The sequence below is a fragment of the Leptopilina heterotoma genome, unplaced genomic scaffold, assembly GCF_015476425.1.
Source record: "Leptopilina heterotoma isolate Lh14 unplaced genomic scaffold, ASM1547642v1 Lhet_54, whole genome shotgun sequence".
Taxonomy (NCBI): domain Eukaryota; kingdom Metazoa; phylum Arthropoda; class Insecta; order Hymenoptera; family Figitidae; genus Leptopilina; species Leptopilina heterotoma.
The window spans coordinates 2,543,207-2,562,467 of NW_025111118.1; the positions used below are offsets into that span (position 1 = coordinate 2,543,207).

The 19,261-nt window shown below is 22.8% G+C and overlaps 1 protein-coding gene across 3 annotated transcripts in view; it reads left to right on the top strand.

The window, feature by feature from the left end:
• The window catches only part of LOC122508344 (somatomedin-B and thrombospondin type-1 domain-containing protein-like), an 89,575-nt gene that overhangs the window by 26,452 nt on the left and 43,862 nt on the right, over positions 1-19,261 (top strand). For all 3 annotated transcript variants that reach the window (XR_006302218.1, XM_043621627.1, XM_043621626.1), the window contains exons 3-4: positions 10,755-10,949; positions 13,952-14,072. Coding sequence is in view for 2 of the 3 variants with exons in the window: in XM_043621627.1 (XP_043477562.1) it covers positions 10,755-10,949; positions 13,952-14,072 (316 nt within the window). In the remaining variant the exon portion in view is untranslated. The remainder of the gene's footprint in view (positions 1-10,754; positions 10,950-13,951; positions 14,073-19,261) is intronic.

Here is a 19,261-nt window from a genome sequence, read left to right on the forward strand (position 1 = left end):
ATTCAAAAATCCGATTTTCTTAAAATTCCACATTTTTTCCTCTCTTTTATGGGATTTAGCTTCATTATTTTTGTGTTTTTGGAAAATACTTTACTTATTAAATAGTCTAGAATCTTTGGTAAAAAATATAAAATTATCAAAAATTCGAAAAAATTCAAAAATCCGATTTTCTTAAAATTCCACATTTTTTCCTCTCTTTTATGGGATTTGGCTTCATTATTTTTGTGTTTTTGGAAAATACTTTACTTATTAAATAGTCTAGAATCTTTGGTAAAAAATATAAAATTATCAAAAATTCGAAAAAATTCAAAAATCCGATTTTCTTAAAATTCCACATTTTTTCCTCTCTTTTATGGGATTTAGCTTCATTATTTTTGTGTTTTTGGAAAATACTTTACTTATTAAATAGTCTAGAATCTTTGGTAAAAAATATAAAATTATCAAAAATTCGAAAAAATTCAAAAATCCGATTTTCTTAAAATTCCACATTTTTTCCTCTCTTTTATGGGATTTAGCTTCATTATTTTTGTGTTTTTGGAAAATACTTTACTTATTAAATAGTCTAGAATCTTTGGTAAAAAATATAAAATTATCAAAAATTCGAAAAAATTCAAAAATCCGATTTTCTTAAAATTCCACATTTTTTCCTCTCTTTTATGGGATTTAGCTTCATTATTTTTGTGCTTTTGGAAAATACTTTACTTATTAAATAGTCTAGAATTTTTGGTAAAAAATATAAAATTATCAAAAATTCGAAAAAATTCAAAAATCCGATTTTCTTAAAATTCCACATTTTTACCTCTCTTTTATGGGATTTAGCTTCATTATTTTTGTGCTTTTGGAAAATACTTTACTTATTAAATTGTCTAGAATCTTTGGTAACAAATCTAAAATTATCAAAAATTCGAAAAAATTCAAAAATCCGATTTTCTTAAAATTCAACATTTCTTCTTCTCTTTTATGGGATTTAGCTTTATTATTTTTGTGCTTTTGGAAAATACTTTACTTATTAAATAGTCTAGAATCTTTGGTAAAAAATATAAAATTATCAAAAATTCGAAAAAATTCAAAAATCCGATTTTCTTAAAATTCAACATTTTTTCCTCTCTTTTATGGGATTTAGCTTCATTATTTTTGTGCTTTTGGAAAATACTTTACTTATTAAATTGTCTAGAATCTTTGGTAACAAATCTAAAATTATCAAAAATTCGAAAAAATTCAAAAATCCGATTTTCTTAAAATTCAACATTTCTTCTTCTCTTTTATGGGATTTAGCTTCATTATTTTTGTGCTTTTAGAAAATACTTTACTTATTAAATTGTCTCGAATCTTTGGTAAAAAATCTAAAATTATCAAAAATTCGAAAAAATTCAAAAATTTGATTTTCTTAAAATTCAACATTTTTTCTTCTCTTTTATGGGATTTAGCTTCATTATTTTTGTGCTTTTGGAAAATACCTTTCTTATTAAATTGTCTCGACGCTTTGGAAAAAAATAAAAAATTATTAAAAATTATCAAAAATCCGAAAAATTGAATTTCTTAAAATTCAACATTTTTTTTCTCTTTTATACCATTTAGCTTTATTATTATTTGAATTTTTATTCAAGAAAAAAATGGAAAACTGAAAAAATTTAGAATTTTTTAAAAATTACAGGCCTTTTCCATGATTTCCCTGATTTCCAGAAGCCTTTTAACAATTCCATACCATTTCCATGGTTTCCATGATTTCCAGATTCTGTAGGAACCCTGCTTTTGTCTGACTTTCTTCTAAATTTTCGAATTCAGTGATTTCTGGGGTGAATTTGGTTAAGTTGTAAAATGATTAATTTCTATTTGAATTCGTTTTTTTTGAATGTAAAAAATCTGATGTTAATTTAATTCTTTTTTCGTTATGCACGGCAAAAAATATTTAGCTGGATGAACTACAGATTTCACTTTAGTAGCGAAATTATTTAGTGCTTCAATTAATACTTTCGTTATTCTAGAGAAACTTATCGCTATTTCAAGTAAAACTTTTTTCAGTGTGTAATAATTATTATTTCTTTAAAAAGTATTTAATTTAAAATGGCTTTATAAAATAAGCAATGCAAAAGATGACCCAGATACTAATTGTAATTGTTCTAGCCATAGTTTAAGTCTAGTAATGTAAATTCTATTTAAATTGAGACCATTGAGTGAAATTATTTGAATTTTAGTTAGTTAAATCTCTTTGTTAGGTTATAATAATTATTTCTTTAAAATTTTTTAAATTGTTTAAAATAAGCAGCCCCATACAACATTCCCGCGCGCTTGCGCGCGGATAGTTTGGCTAGTTATTAAATATAATTGATTTAGAGATGAAGTTTATTTAAAAATTGTAAAAAATAATTGAATTTTGGAAGAGTTATAATCAAAATTATTGAAGTTTTGAATAATTGAATTTAAAAATCAGAGAAATGTCAGGGAAATAAAAAATAAAATTTTTGTCACGACACTGAATTAAATAAACGACTTTTCTTATATTTTTAATCGAATGAATCAACTTTTTTGTGCCTTAAAGTCAATCCGTGAGCTGTGCAAATATCCTTTTAATACAAAAATAATTTGAATTTAAAAAATAAAAATTTATGGAATTTATAAAAATTGAATGAATTGAAATGAAAAAATTTTAATAAAAATTATTTTTTATTTCAGAAGTATAGGTGTCAAAGAAAAATAGTGAAATAAAGGAAAAATGCAATAACAGCAAAGTGGAAAATTGGGAAAAGTGATTTAGATTAGCTCACAGTTAATATTAGCACTCGAGGGAAATTTTGAATGGATTGAAAGTAGTTTCCAAAATATCTCAAATTGGAAATTCTTGTTAAGTTACGTAACTGCTTCCCTTTGAAGTACTGTTATTTGCTTCACGTTCGCACCAGCTTTAAATATCACATCCGTTTAATTGGCATACTCAACTGCAGTGTAATCAAAGGACGTGCTTTAATTAACCACCTCGATTTCTGTATTTCAAGTATAACACCTAGAGAGCGAGAGAAAGAGAGAGAAAGTGAGGGACAGAAAAGGTTCTTTGCTCATGAAAATTAAGTTTTTTCTAAAAAAAGATGTTTTTCCTTAGAATTGAGGTTTTTTTTCTCACTTCTCTTTATATACCCAATTACTTCTCTGTATAGTCATTCAACCCCAAGAAACAAAAGTTGCAACTAAAGCAATTAAAGTCTTCAAGAAAGAGCAGCTGCTGGTTTTTCTTTCTTTTCTCTTCTTCTTCTTTTTTTTGCAAGTTTTACTTAAGTTTTAACGTAAAACATCTTTGAGCGTTTACAAAAGAAGCGTGTGTTTTTGTCTTCTAGGGACTTATCTTTCTTTTCTACTAATTCACTTCTTTATCTTTATTATTTTCCTCTTTGAATTCTTTCTTCTTTTTTAAGTTTTGCTTTCTTGTTAGTAATGAATGATGGATTCAAATTTTAATCTTTATTTGCTGCCTTTTTGTTTACCATTTTTTTTTTTTTTTTTTTTTGAGAATTTAAAGACTGATGTGAATTGGAATTTTTTATATCTGCGTTTAATCTTTTACCATTTCCTGATCATTATTGTCGGTGAGCTATAAAATAGCAATTGGAGAATATAAACGAGATTTTGGTTGCTACATGTGGTTACATACTCAGAGTCGTATAACAATTTGATTTAATGTGGCGATATACAATCGTTATTATATTTTCCTCGGCTATTCTCTTTGGCCAGTCACTCTCCACAATTGAATTGTGCTGGTGTGAGTTTAATAATTGACCACATATGTCTCGCAATAAAAATAAAATTCAGCTTATACTGTTTAAGCTTTTTTTTTCGTTATTTTAAAAATTTGTTATTTTTTTTTTGTTTCAAGTGCAGGATTGCCACAGGTCAGGGAAATCGGGGAATTTAGGGAAAAATTAGGAATTTTTATTAAAAGTACTGGAAAAAATTGAATTTTTAGAATTCATAAAAAAATTATGAATTTTTAGTGTCTTTTTTGTTTGTCTCATAAACTATCAAACTATCATGACTTAATACAAAACCTTCAAAATTTTTTTCTATTTTTGAACAGAATGAATTTTTTAATATTAATTTAATTATTTCAAAAGTTTTAATGCAATTATCTTGATAAATAACAAAATTCTTCACGAAGATTCAATTATTTTTAGGAATTTAAAAAAATATAATAGTATTCATCACAAGAATCAATTATTTTCAAAAGTAATAAAATTCTTCGAATATAATATATTCAATTATTTTTACATTCTGCAAAAGAATTCAATTATTTTGATAAACAACAAAATTCTCTCCATAAAATCAATTATTTTAAGGAATTTTAATAAAATTCTTTTCCAAAATTCAATTATTTTCATAAGTATCAAAATTCATGACAAGAATTGAATTCTTTTGAAAAGTAATAAAATACTTTGCAGAAATTAAATTATTTTCAAATTTTTTTTTTAAATCTCGTCAAGAATTCAATTATTATTATAAATAGGTAGCGAAATTCTTCTCAAGAATTTAATTATTGACCAAAATGTTAATAAATTTCTTGTTTAATATTTCAATTATTTAAAAAAAATTTAATAAAATTCTTCGCACGAATTCAATTATTTTTATAAATTACAATTTAAATTCTACTCAGGAATTCAAGTATTTTTAAAAATTTTAATAAAATTCTTCAAAAAGTTCAATTATTTTCAAAAATTGTTATAAAATTCTTTAATGTAATAAATTTCAGTAAAATTTTAATTAAATTCCTTAAAAGAAATTAATTATTTTCAAAAGTTGTTAATAAAATTCTTCGTAAAAATTAAATTTCAATAAATATTCAATTGTTGAATAAAATATTTATTTTTTGTATTTAAATAATTGAATTCTCGTAGAATTTTCTAATAAAAATTAATTTAAAAATTAATTTCGGTTAAAATTTTAGTTAATAATTTAAAAGCATTGTAGCATGGATTTTTAGAAATAATTGAATTTTGAAAAGGTTTCAAATTCAAATCTTTGGAAATTTAAATTTGTCGTACTTTTAACTAATAATTAATTTAAGGAAGAATTTTTGTTAAAAATTTTAGAAATAATAATAATTGAATTTAAATGATGGAATTAATTTTGAAGAAGTTGGAGTAATAATATTCTTATGTAAAATAATAATTTTATTCCTGTGTTATCGTTAATTATTATAAAAACACGAAGAAATTTCTTCATGTTTATAATAATATTCAGAATAAGTTATTAAATTTCAAAAAGGTTCGAATTGGAAATTTTTGAAAATCTTAATTTTAATGGAAAAGTAATAATGATTAAATAATTATGATAAATAAAACAATTGTTTTCGAAGAATTTTACAATTAAAAAAAAAACCGCAAATAAATGTATTAGAACATTTTTCTCAGTATCTAAATATTTTTAGAGTGAATCAGAATATTCTTTAGTGTCAGGAAAAAAGTAAAAATTCTGTCTGAAAATCAGGGAAAAACAAAGTGAAATAAATTTTTGGGTGATTAATCATTTTTCTATTTTTTAGTTGCACTACGTCACGTTTCATTAAAAGTGGAATTTAATTGAATGAACTGTATAGAAACAATTAACGGGGTTTATCATAAAATTGTCGGAAAAATTAAACCTCTGAATAGGAAATAACGAGAAGGTCCGTAGAATTACATCGAATTAAATTTAATGAAATGTCCACCGGGTGCGTACATGTCTGCAAGCCAGGGACATAAATGGGACTTTAATTAAAGTCTCCATTCGAGGACCTATTAGGAGAGGACATAAATCTCTCTTTCTCTCTCTCCGTCTCTCTTTTACTCTCCCTCTCTGTCTCCTTGCGAAGCATCACACAGTCGCAATGTCTCACAGTCTCTTTATAGGTTCAAATTAGCTGTCTAGTATAGTTTTGTCTTCATAAAAGATTATTTTGCAAAAAAAAAGAAGAAAAAAAAAGAAAGAAAGAAAAAGAAAGTTTTTCCTTTTAGAAATGCGGAAATTTGCATGCGATCAAAAGTGCGAGGGGTGAAAAAAAAGTGTTGATGAATTTAGATGCTAATGGTATAACTTTATTCCCCTTGGGTTTATGTTATGGTGTTTTAAAGGTCAATGACCTTTAGGTTTGAATTTTATGGATTGTATATTTTACAACTGTCACAGACGTGGGTTTTAATGAGCCATTTACATCGCGTTTTAAACAATATACCTCGAATAAATATAAAAAGAGGTATTGTAATTTATGTGTAATTAAGAAATTCTGAATATTTTCCATATAGGTATATTCTACTTATTGGATCTTTTTAAATGTCTAATTACTCTCGAATTTATTACTTAATTATTAGCTGATATTAATTAACATTTTTAACACTTTTATGCTTCGCATTCATCTACTAGAATCTACTATTTACTATTTTTTTACGATTTGCTACTATTTGGAAGAAAAGCTACTTTTTTCTTTCTGTTTTCTGAATTTACATTTACACTTCTTTAAAAATCCGCTAATAGTTGAATTAAAAAAAATTAATATTTATTTTCTTCAAAATAATCATTAAATCTGTAATTTATTATTCAATTATTTTCGCAGATAATGAAATTCTTTGAAATAAATCAATTATTTTCAAAAGATTTTGATAAAATTTGTTTAAAAGAGTTGAATTGTTTTCAAATGCAATTTTTGTTGATTTTTCTTGAAAAAAATTTTATTTATTCCCTCCTTAAAAATTCAATTAGTTTCAACAATTTAAAAAAAATTCTTTACAAGAATTCAATTATTTTCACAAATAACAAAGTTTTCAAAGCAATTCAATTACTTAAAAAGAAAATTATTAAAATTCATTGTAAAAATTCAATTATTTTGATCAATAATAAAATTCTTTGCAAGATTTTAATTATTTTTAATCCAATTTTAATTATATTTCCCAAAAAATTAAATTATTTTTAAAAATTTTAATAAAAAATTCCATTATTTTCAATAATTTCAATAAAATTGTTCACAAGAATTAAATTGTTTTCACAATTATATTAAAATTTTTTGCAGTTGTTTAATTAGAAAAATTTAATAACATTTTTTACAAAAATTCAACTATTTTGATAAATAATAAAATTATTTACTTGATTTCAATTATTTTCAATACAATTTTATAATAAATAAATATAAAATTAAATAATAAAATTCTTCGGAAGATTTTAATTTTTTTTTTTTATACAATTTTAATTGTATTTCTCGAAAAATTTAATTATTTTTAAAAATTTTATTAAAATTCTTCGCAAAAATTCAATTACTTTAAAAAATTTTAATAAAAAATTCTTCGAAAATATTAGAAACGCATATATGGTAGGAATTTTTAGAAATAACGTAATTTCAAATTGTTTTTTTGAATTGAAATCTTTGAAAATTTTAATTTATCTGTAAAATTCTAATAATATTTAAATGTTTATTACATCATTAATTTATTATTTTTCTAAAAATTTATTAAAGTTTTGAATAATTTTATTCAAAACGTCTAAAAAATAATTGAATTTTGAAACAATTGGATTTATAATTTTTAGAAATAGTGAAATTTTAAAAGATTTTTTATTGAAATTATGGAGAATTTTAATTATTGCGAGAAAATAAATAACAATCAGTATTTAAATATTTATTTCACAAAAATTGTTTAATTTGTGAATAATTTAATTTTGAAATTCTGAAAAAATTAATTATTTGAAAAATTGTAATTAAAAATTTTTGAAATTAGTTGAATTCTCGAAAGTAATTTTAAAAAATTGAAACAATTGTAAATTTTGTCAAATTTTATTGAAATAAATTTTATATTTTAAAGAATTTTATTTTTTTACTCTCAAAAATTAATTTTTAAATAGAATTGTATTGCTGAAGAATTCTAACTAAAAATTAGGAAAATAATCAAATTTTAGAATAATTTAGAATTGAAATTATTACCAGAATAAAAAGAAAGTTAATATTTTTTCTGTAAATCAGGGAAAAGTCAAGGAAATGCATAATTTAATTTTTTGATTTTTGTGAATCAATTAAAACGAGTTTTTTAATTATCAAATTTAATTTTTCGTTTGCTATTTTTTACTACTTCTTTTCAGTCATAAAGTTACTTTCCACTTTTTTTCAAAAATAATTATCTATCAGTCAAAAAATATTTACTTTAAATCCAATTTAAAATCTTTTGAATTATACTTTTCTTTTTTAAATTTAAATTTAAAATATACAGAAAAATGTTGCCAAGGGAAGAAAAATAGTCTCATTTTTTAAAAATTAGTGAAAGTTGAAGTATGTATACGTTTACTTTTTGATTTTTTGCCCCTATAGACACGGAGAAAGAAGATACTTACCATTATTTTTAAAGTAAGACCTTCCCAATGGGACTTGATAGTGATACCAGGGGGATAGTATAAAGTCAAAGAAAGTTCATACCCCCTTAACAATACTTTATCTTTTACACTCTTAGTCACACTTCACACTTTCTTTTTTTTTCGAGTTTTGTCGTTTTCTTCTTTCTCGAAACGAACTGTGTGAGACTGTTCGCAGATTAAAAAAAAAAAAGAGGAAAAAAATGGTTCGTGAAGAAATTCTTGATTCGAGATATGTAGAAAAAAAGGGCGCGAGACTGAGGACTATAAATATTGTACGTGGTTCGAATATCAGTAAAACATTGAAGCGAGCAGAATATGTAGGTTTGAATTTCTGAGAATGATAAAAGATTTGCGAGACGTATTATATATATATAGTGCCTAGTAAAAATTGCCGCTTCTTGGAAGAATAAAAATTCATATCTTATATTTATATACCGAAGACGTCAATCAAAGTTTGTAGGAATCAGAATTTTTTTCCATTCTTCAAAGATTTTCATTTGAAAATTTATTAAAAAGAAAAACTCGAATTTCTTGAGTGGAATTTTTAATTTTCACCATTTCATTTTAAATCGTTTTCCTTTTTTTTTTTTTTTTAAATTATACACTCAGTTTCTATTTTTTTGATGAAAGAATATTTTTGTTTACAGTTTTTCGTATTTTGTTCCATTTAATTTAATGGACTTGGGATAGAAACGACTACAAAGGTTTTGAAGTGCTGTTTCAACGTCTTTTAAGGATACTCTTCCTTTTCCTGCGAGATCCGCTATTTGTTTCGCATCGCTGAGAGTTTCGTGTAATATATCCTGGAAAATTGTTTTCAATACTGTTTGCAGACGTGCCGATAATATAAAACGATTTTCTGCAAAGAAAATAGAAATTAAAACACGAGCGCAGAAGCCAATATTAGGTGAAAACAATTTTGTACCTCTCATGAAACGGAAGTTCAATTTTCCAGTTGAACGTTTTTCTGTGAAACTAAAATTTACCGCATGTTTTTTTATCCGGTAATTTAGAACAGTAAGCTGTTAATTAAAGGATAATTTGTTGAACATTAAATTTTCAATTTTCTTTCACAATTTTTTTTTCAATTTTTTTTTTCTTTTGAATGTGAAATGTAACATTTTCCGTTTCATGGAAGTTTGGAAATTTTTTTCTCTTTTTGTTTCTAAGTTTTAAACTTGAAATTTGATTGAAAATTTTTTATTATTGACTTTATTTACCTTTGGTATTTGTCTTTTTCAGTGGCTTCTGAGCTTTTCGCGTTTTATTCTGACCGGGTTTGCGTGGCATGTCGATAAAATTTAAATTACCTTGTGCAGTGAATTTTTAATCGGAAATTCATCAATTGAATTGAATAAAGTTTTTTCTTTTTTTTTTATTGTAGGTTAAAATAATATTTTTAGCTTCCTGTCAGAATTTTTAGTAGCGGAAATAATTGTCTGGCGCGATACTTTTGTTTCTTGATTTTCTTTTTGAATTAAGAATTAATTTTGTTATAATAATTTTGAAAGAAGAAAATTTATTTGTTTTTCACGATTTGTTTGATATTTTTATTATTAGAGAATTTATAGTTATTTGGAGAAGAATAGAAAGAGTTGCTTTAGAATTTAGTAGACAGTTGTACAGCCAATAAATTTTTAAAGGCAAGACAATTTTTTATCAGAAATGTGATTTTTATTGGTCAATAAATAGTACACGAGACTTGTATCGAGAGCCTTTCAGCTTCGTTACATTGGAAAGGTTCAAGATATTTTTCAAGACTTCGGATAGAATTACGTCTTTAATATCGTTGAAGAATGAAGCTTAATTGTCTATCCAGTGATCCTATACAGCTGTGGGGGGAGGATAAGTGTATCCGATCTGATAAATCCTTTTTTCTCTTTTTGTTTTTCACCTTTCTTGAAATTTTTTTCTTTTTTTTTATATATTATACGTGAATTTGATCCTAATGGCTTGTCTCTTACAAGTACTTAGATTTAGTCACGAGCATAAAGCGATTACGAAAAGCAATTTCCCAAAAGTTGATTACTTAAAATGAAAATCCCTCTTTTCTTTCAAGTGATTTTTCTCCATTATTTCCATTATCCGAGGGGGTTTTTTTTTATTTCTTTTTCTCCATGAAATCAAGATTTTTAAGAGAAAAATTTGATTTACTTGATTGAATTTTTTCTCTAGTGGGTGCAAAAGTTTTAGTTTGCCATTTTTTTTCTTTTCTTGAAAGTTGTAAGTTTTTTGTAAACTCTCCACTCTAGGGATTTCAATTTTTTTTATTAAAATATATTTTCTAATGTAGCTATTAATTTAATTTAGCCAATAAATTTTCTAATGCAAAGTATTTTCCAATTAAAGTATTGAAATATTTTCCAATTTTGGTATTAAATTTGTCTTCTATTTTTCAGTTCTAGATTGCATTGTCTCCGGTTGGGGTCCATGGTCGAGTTGTGACAGTGAATGTGGTCCTGGTTCACAGTCGAGGACGAGGATGGTGGTGAGAAATGCTGAAAATGGAGGAAAACACTGTCCACAGCTAATGCAGCATCGAGGCTGTCAAGGAACTAAGTGCCATACACGTAATCCAAAGTCTGCTTTGAAAGGTAAGAGCCTTCACCACTTCATTAAATTACTTATACTATGCGCACAAAAGAATAATAAAAGCTAAAGTTAAACCCTTAAAAAACTTCAAACTATAAACCGCAAATTTCCACGATAAATTCATGCCCAAGATCTTTTTATTTCATTAAAAAAAGAAGGGAAAAAATGATCAAGTTAAATTCATGACCGTAAAATTTTTAATTTATTACACTTTTGTAATGAATTTTCTAAAAAGAATTTTTTTTACAATTTTTTTTTCGTGAATTAAATTACAATTCGATTTTTAGACTGAATTTTTTTTCTCTTTCTCTCTCTCGCTGAATTGTCTTAATTTATTAAAATTTTGTTAATTTATTACAGGGTTGTTAAAAGTCAGGAAATTCAGGAAAAAATCAGGGAAAATGAAATTTGTCAGGATAATGTCAGGGAATTTTATCTGGAAAAATATCAAATTTCTAGAATTACAACAAAAATTCTGGTTATTGGTGTCCAAAAATATTTTTGGACTTAAAAACCTTGAATTTCTTTCACTTTAAAAACTTTTGAATCATAATGATTTTTAAAACAATACCTTGACTTCTTCTTAATTAAAATGAATGGTGAATTAAAATGAACCATTAATTAATTATAAATTCTTAATTAATTATTTAATTTAATTAAAAAAGTTCTTTCTGTAAATAATTAAATTTATTTTAAGTTGGTAATTTAATTCTAGAATAACTTTCTTAAAGTTATAGTTTATAATTAAATTAGAAAAGATTTTAGTTTAAAAAGTAGCAATTTTCAGAAATAATTAAATTTTAGAAGGTTTTAAACTATTTTTCAAAATTTCAATTACTGTGTAAAAATTAATAATAATTGAATTTTAAGGAATTATTCAATACTTAAATAATTAATTAATAAAACTTAAATAATCAGAAAACTAAAGTAAATAAAAAAATTGAATAAACGATTCAATTTATTTAAAAATCTAAAATTTTAATTCTCTAACTATATAATTATTTTCAATTAAATTTAATTTCAATTTTATCAATTAATAATTAAATTATTCTCGGACGTTAAATTTCTATACAAATTAGAATAAGAAAATTGAAGTTATCGATCACTATGAGTCAAGGAGTGATTGTTAACTTTAATCTTTCTTTATTTAACGATTGAGTTATAAAATCATCATTATTATATTTAAATAAAAAAATTATTCATGTTTTAAATAATTTTATTTAAATTTTTGAAAAATTGTGTTTCCGAGAACTTTTTTGTGACATTTTCTTTAATTTTTTCAAAAGAATTTAAGTTCATTTTAGTAATTTTTTATTAAAGATTATATAAGTAAATTATTTTCAAAACATTTTGATAAAACATTTGTTTAAAAGAGTTTAATTCTTTTCAAATGCAATTTTTGTTGATTTTCCTTGAAATAATTTAATTATTTAGAAAAGTGTTAACTGCAATTTCCAGAAGAAATTAATTATTTTTAATATTTTTGATAAAATTTTTTTTATGAATTTAATAATTATTTTCAATACAATTGCAATTAAATTCCTCAAAAGATTTTAATTATTTTTAAAATTTTTACTAAAAAATCCCTCTTCAAAAATTCAATTAGTTTCAATAATTTTAAAAACAATTCTTCACAAGAATTCAATTATTTTCACAAATAATAAAGTTTTCACGGCAATTTAATTATTAAAATTATTAAAGTTCTTTGCAAAAAATCAATTATTTTGATAAATAATAAAATTCTTCCCAAGATTTTAATTATTTTTAATCCAATTTTAATTATATTTCTCGAAAAATTAAATTATTTAAAAAAATTTTAATTAAAAATATACAAATTTTTCAAGTTTTAAATAATTTTATTTAATATTTTGAAAAAATTGGGTTTCCGAAAAATTTTTCTTGACATTTTCTTGAATTTTTTAATAAATTTAAGTTCATTTTATTAATCTTTTATTAAAGAATTATCAAAATAATGGTTTTGTGAAATTGAATGGAAAATAATTGAATTTGTTAAAGAATTTAATTACAGATTTTAAAAAATATTGAATTTGTAAATAATTGTAATCTAATAATTGGTAAATAATTGGATTTTATAAAAAATCCCAATTCAATGAAAAGTAGATTTTTGAAACATTTCAATTATATTTTTTAAATATCATTGAATATTTATGAAGGAGTAACTGAAAATTTTTGAAATAATTGAATTTTTCGAAAATTCTATTAAAAATAATTAAATTTTACTTCTAAATTTTTTTTTTATTTTAATTAAACTTCCCTTGAATTTTTTTTATAATATTCAGGGAAAAAGTCATAATTCTATCTTGAAATTAAGGAAAAGTCAAGGGAAATAAAATACAATTTTTGTGGCAACTTTGTATTAGTTTATTAAAATAATTAATATTTGTTTATTTATTTACACTTGTTATTAACACAAATAATTAATATTAAGATATTAAGTATAATATCCGATGTTTAAAAAGGCATTTTTTCAAGTGCGTAATTTAGAAGTAAATTCCTTATATTACGTTGGTTATTATTATAAGGAATGTGAGTTGATATGGGCGGGAAAAAAAAATTGAAACGAATTTGAAATAAGTTGAAGGTCTTTATCAAGTTTAATATCCATTTTAATCTGATCATTTTGGAAAGAGCAAAAGCCAGTCATGCAAGAAATTCGTCATGCGATTCGTCTATTAAGGTTTGCAATTAGAAGAGGTAGTTCGAGGGGCTAATGGACCAAGAGATTAGAACTAATTGTTAGTAGTTACAAAATCGATTTTGATTCTAATAATCCTGATTCGCTCTTAGAAATTGCATTGAATTGTATGAACCTAATGCAATTGTTTTAAGAAAATAAGAATTTTAATTAAATTTTTAATTGAGATCTTTGTTTTTTTTTTCTTAAACATAGGAAATTATTCTTTTCTTCACTTTAATTATATTCTAGATTTTCTTTCTTTTCCCCATTAAATGAAAAATAATGTTTCGTTTTTTTCAATTACAGAAGTCGCTCTATTACTGCCAGCAGAATTAAGTGAAGTTCGACACATAAATGACACCAATGATATTCGAACGAATCTTCGACTGCAATACAGAGAAAGTCCCGAATACGATTCTTCTAACGAGTAAGTTTTTTCCTTCTGTATTTAGATTTTGATCGTATTTAAATTTTGATTTAAATTTTGATTTAAATTCTGATTTAAATTCTGATTTAAATTTTGATTTAGATTTCGATCAGATTTAAATTGTGATCATATTTATTTATTGTAATTTCTCGGAAAGTCAGTATTATAGGTTAATTGTAAAAAAAAGTTTGATTTGTCCTTAACTTTCCTGAAAAATTGTAAACATTTAAAAGTTTCTTCGAGGCTAGGATGAAACCTTTAACATGTAAGCTCGGCTTATAAACTTTACTTCGTCGCTTATTCCTTGCTTATGATAGGTTCATCTAAAGTTTGTTTCAAGCTAAAATTTTAGACAGTTCCTTCAGGAGAAACTCATCATAAAAGACTCTTTAGAATTAAATTACACACACACACACAAATAACTTATTTTTTCCTCGACGAGCATTAAAAAGTTATTAAGTTTAAATTATTGAAATTTATTAAAAATTCGTAACGCTATCAAGAAAAGTGGGAATTTATAAACTCCTAATGTTTATTAAACAAGATAGTTTAAAAAATTATTATTATTATTCGAAAAAATAAAATTTTATCCTTCTATTGTAATTTTTTAAATTATTTTTTCCATTTATAAAATTTTATTCGAACGATAATAATTTTTTTAATTGTTTAGTTTAATGAACGTTATAAAAATTTCCCGTTTATAACGTGTATAAAATTTCCCTTTTTTTTATAGTTTTACAAATTTTAATAAATTTAATAACCTTAACTTTTTTTATGCTCATCGAGGGAAAATAATTTTTATAAAAAAAAATTTTTTATCTTTATAGAAAGTTGGTGGGAAAATTACTGTTGGAAGGAAAAATTAAACGATTGTCTCTATTGTTGAATATGAAAATAACATTGTGAGATGTTGAAGTGAAGGATTCTAATTTTTATAGCATTAATGAAGAAGTAGAATGCTTCGTTAAAGTTATTTCTCGTCGACAAGGGAAATGGAAATGGACGTTAATGAGACTTTACCTTTAACTCGTCAAGCGTCTTGTTATGGGAAACTCAAAAACATACCGCAAACTTGGAAACTCTGAGATTTGTTTCACAAAGCAAGAGAGTTATTTTTCATCATTATGCTAATGTTAAAAAAAAGGAACTTTTTTTATTCCTTTTCTCCTTTTTTTTCATCTACAAACCATCCAATTATTCTTCTTAAAAGAATTATTACCATGAAACAAATACATGAAGAAGTTTTCTTTTTACTATTGTTTTACAGTAGATGGTTATATATTTTTGTCATTATTGAAAATAATTTTATACTCAAAAGTAAAATTGAATTAAAATAAAAATTCGAAGTTATAGAATTTTTTCTTCTTAGTTTTTAGTCTATTCGTAGTGTGATTATTTCAAGCATTAGATAGTTTGACTTTTTGGATTTTTTTCGCCTGTTTTCAGAGAAGACAATTTTCTCGATTTACTTTCAAAAAATGAGACTTTTGACTTGTTTTCTAGATATTGTAACAAAATAACAATTTTTTTGTTTTGAAAATGAGATAAAACTAAAATGTAAATTAAAATTTAATTAATTTTTCTAAGATAAATAAATATTCGAATTATTAAAGAATTTTTTAATAATTGAAGTTCCGTAAAATTTTATTTAAAATAATTAAAATTAAAATTAAATACAAAAATCAGAAAAAATTTAATAACAAATTCAAAAAATAATTAAATACTCAAAAATTTTAATGAAACATCTTCAAATGATAATTTAAAAATTTAAATTAATGAAAATTAGCTCAAAAAATATTATATTAAAATATTTTTTAAAAAAGTAATTTTTAAATTTTTTTCATGATTTTTTTAAAATTTCATTATTTTCAATGTTTTCAATTAAATATTTCCAAAAATTAAAATATCTACAAAAAGTAAATAAAAATGTTTGAAAAATCTAATTTTTCATAATTGTTATTAAAATTTTGCAAGAAAACAATTATTTTCAAAAATTTTTAATTAAAATTCTGCCATAAAATTGATTAGTTTTTGAAATTGTCCAAAAGTTTTTTTACGAAATTCAATTATTTTCGAAAAATAATATAATTATCTGAAAGAAAGTAAATTAAAGTTTACAAAAATGAATTCATCAGACTTAAAATCATTAAAATTTTTGTAAAGTCAAGTGTTTTTATATTTGTAATTAAAATTTTTTAAAAACTTGATTATTTTTAATATTTTCCAAAAATTCTTTTAAAAATATTCAATTTAAAGAATTTTACTAAATTCCAATTGTTTGGAAGTTTTTCGATTATTTATAATTTAAAAAATCTATTGTCATTCCAAAATTATTTTACAATTATGTTTAAATAATTGAATTTAGAAATCATTGGAAGGTCAGAGACAAAATAAATTTTTTTACGATACTGAATAAAATAAAGGATTTTTTTTTGAATCTTTAATCGACTAAGGCGATTATTTTGCACCTAAAAGTCGATTCGAGGACTGTTATTTCCATTTATATCGATTCTTCAGTAAGTCTCTTTCAAAAACTCCAATATAGAAAATTTTTATTCGATTTTCATGATTAGTTTACGATTTTTCGCTCATATAAGTCGAGATAAAAGTTTGAGATATGTACAAATCTCTTTTACTTTCTTTTTTTCTGCCTTCTCTCTGAGGACAGGAAAGCTTTTACGGGAAGGTTGGAAATATCAGCAGATATTTGGCTTCATTATCTATTCACGTAAATTCCCTTTTGATGATCTCTGGTACCCGTGAGCGTATATATAAAACTAGACTTTTCTCAATATATATATATATATATGAATTCCCAGGGGTGTTCAAAGTGATGTGTTCTTTCAACCATCACTGCTTTTCGGATGTTCCTGCTTGTTCACGTTCTTATTTGTAGAAGAGATTTAACGAGTGATAACGCTTTTTTCTATTCAACACACAAGAAAAGAAGAAAATAGAAAATCGAGACCTTGCGCGCAATGTATTCATATAAAAAAAAATAGGAGCGAACCAATTTCAACGGATGTTCTTTGTACAGAATGTAATCCACACTTTTCGCGACTTTTTTAATATTAGGTTTCAATCCTTCTGCAAAACTTGTATGTTTTTTAATTCTGAATGGGAAATTTTTAATTTTTTGCTCTTTTTAAAATAGTGGTAATTTGATCGGGGTGCTTGGATTTAGTAACAGGGAAAGAATACTTTTAGAGTATGTATTTCAGGGTTGTCGCAGGTCAGGAAATTCGGGGAAAAGTCAGAGAAATTAGAATTGGTCAGGGAAATCAGGAAAAAGTCAGGGATTTTTATTAAAAGTACTGGAAAAAATTTAATTTTTAGAATATATAAGAAAATTCTGAATTTTTTGTGTCTTTTTTGTTTGTCTTATAAACTGGGAAATTGACAAGAATTCTAATAAAAAACCATCAATTTTTTCTATTTCTGACAATAGTTTCTTTTTAAATAACTCAATTCTTGAAGAACTATCATAAAATTATTACTTAGAAATTATTTAATGAATAATTTTACTTAAAAATTTCAAAATTAATTGGATTTCAAAAAAGAGTTGCGTTTACAATCTTCATAAATAGATGAACTTCAAAGGTTTCAATTTAAAATTTTAGAAAATTTCAATTTTTAATTAATTTAAATAGAAATTTTCAGAACAAACGAGTACAGAAATTCAATTATTTTCAAAAAATTTAGTAAAATTAAATTTCAATTATTTTAATAAAATTTTCCAAAAGAATTTAATTATTTAAACAAAATTTTAATAAAAATTTCTCAGGAATTCAAAAATAATTCTGAGAAATTCAATTGCTTCGAAAAATTTAAATAAAATTCTATTATTTTAAAAATAGCTGACAAAATTCTTTACAAGATTTAGTAAATAAAATTTTAACAAAATTTTCCTATGCAATTCAATTATTTTCAATACAATTCTTTTTAATAATCCTTTTTTTTATGGGAATTCAATTATTTAAAGAAATTTGAATAAAATTCTTCGCAAGAAATCAATAATTTTCATAAATAATAAAATTTTTCTCGAGAAATTAATTATTTAAAAAAATTTTGATAAAATGCTTTATAAATTTGAAAAATTATAATAAAATATATCATAGAATACAATTATTGTCATAAATGTTTGTAAAAATCTTCGAAACAATTCTTTAAAAAATAAATTCTTCGAAGGAATTCATTTAATTGACAAATTTTAATAAAATTTTTCACAGGAATTCAATTATTTAAAAAAAAAAATTTAATAATATTCTTAGTAAGATTTCAATTATTTTAATTTTTTTGATGGAATTTAATTATTTTCAAAAAGTTTTAAAAAATTTTGAGAAATTTAATTATTATTTAAAAAATAATTTGAATAAAATTCTTTACAAGAAATTAATTATTTTCATGAATAATAATTTTTTTCTCCGGAATTCAATTATTTTCACAAATAAAATTCTTCAAAATTTCAAAAAATTCCTCATTTCAATTATTTTTATTATCTACTATTTTAATACAATTTTCCAAAAGAATTCCACTATTTAAAAAAAATTTTAATAAAAATTTCACAGGAATTCAAATACCAATTTCTTATAAATTTCTTCGCACCAATACAATTATTTTTAATTTTTTAATGAAGTTTCTCGAAAAAATTCAAATATATTTAGAGAATTGAAAAAAATAGCTCTGTGAAATTCAATTATTTCGAAAAATTTAAATAAAATTCTTTTAAAAATTCTATTATTTAAAAAAATTTCGACAAAATTCTTTACAATAAGATTTAGTTAAATTTGCAATTTTAATAAAATTTTCCTATACAATTCAATTATTTTCAATACAATTCTTCTTAAGAATTCGAATTATTTTCACAAATAATACATTTTTTTTATGAAAATTCAATTATTTAAAAAAATTTGAATAAAATTCTTCGCAAGAAATCAATTTTTTTCATAAATAATAAAATTTTTCTCGAAAATTCAATTATTTAAAAAAATTTTGATAAAATTCTTAATAAATTTGAAAAATTATAATAAAATTGATCATAGAGTACAATTATTTTCGTAAAATATAACATTCTTCCTATAGGAATACAATTATTGTAAGAAATGTTTGTAAAAATCTTCGAAACAATTCAATTATTTTCACTTAAAATTTTAAATTTTGAGAAATAATTTAATTTTGAAAAGGGTTCA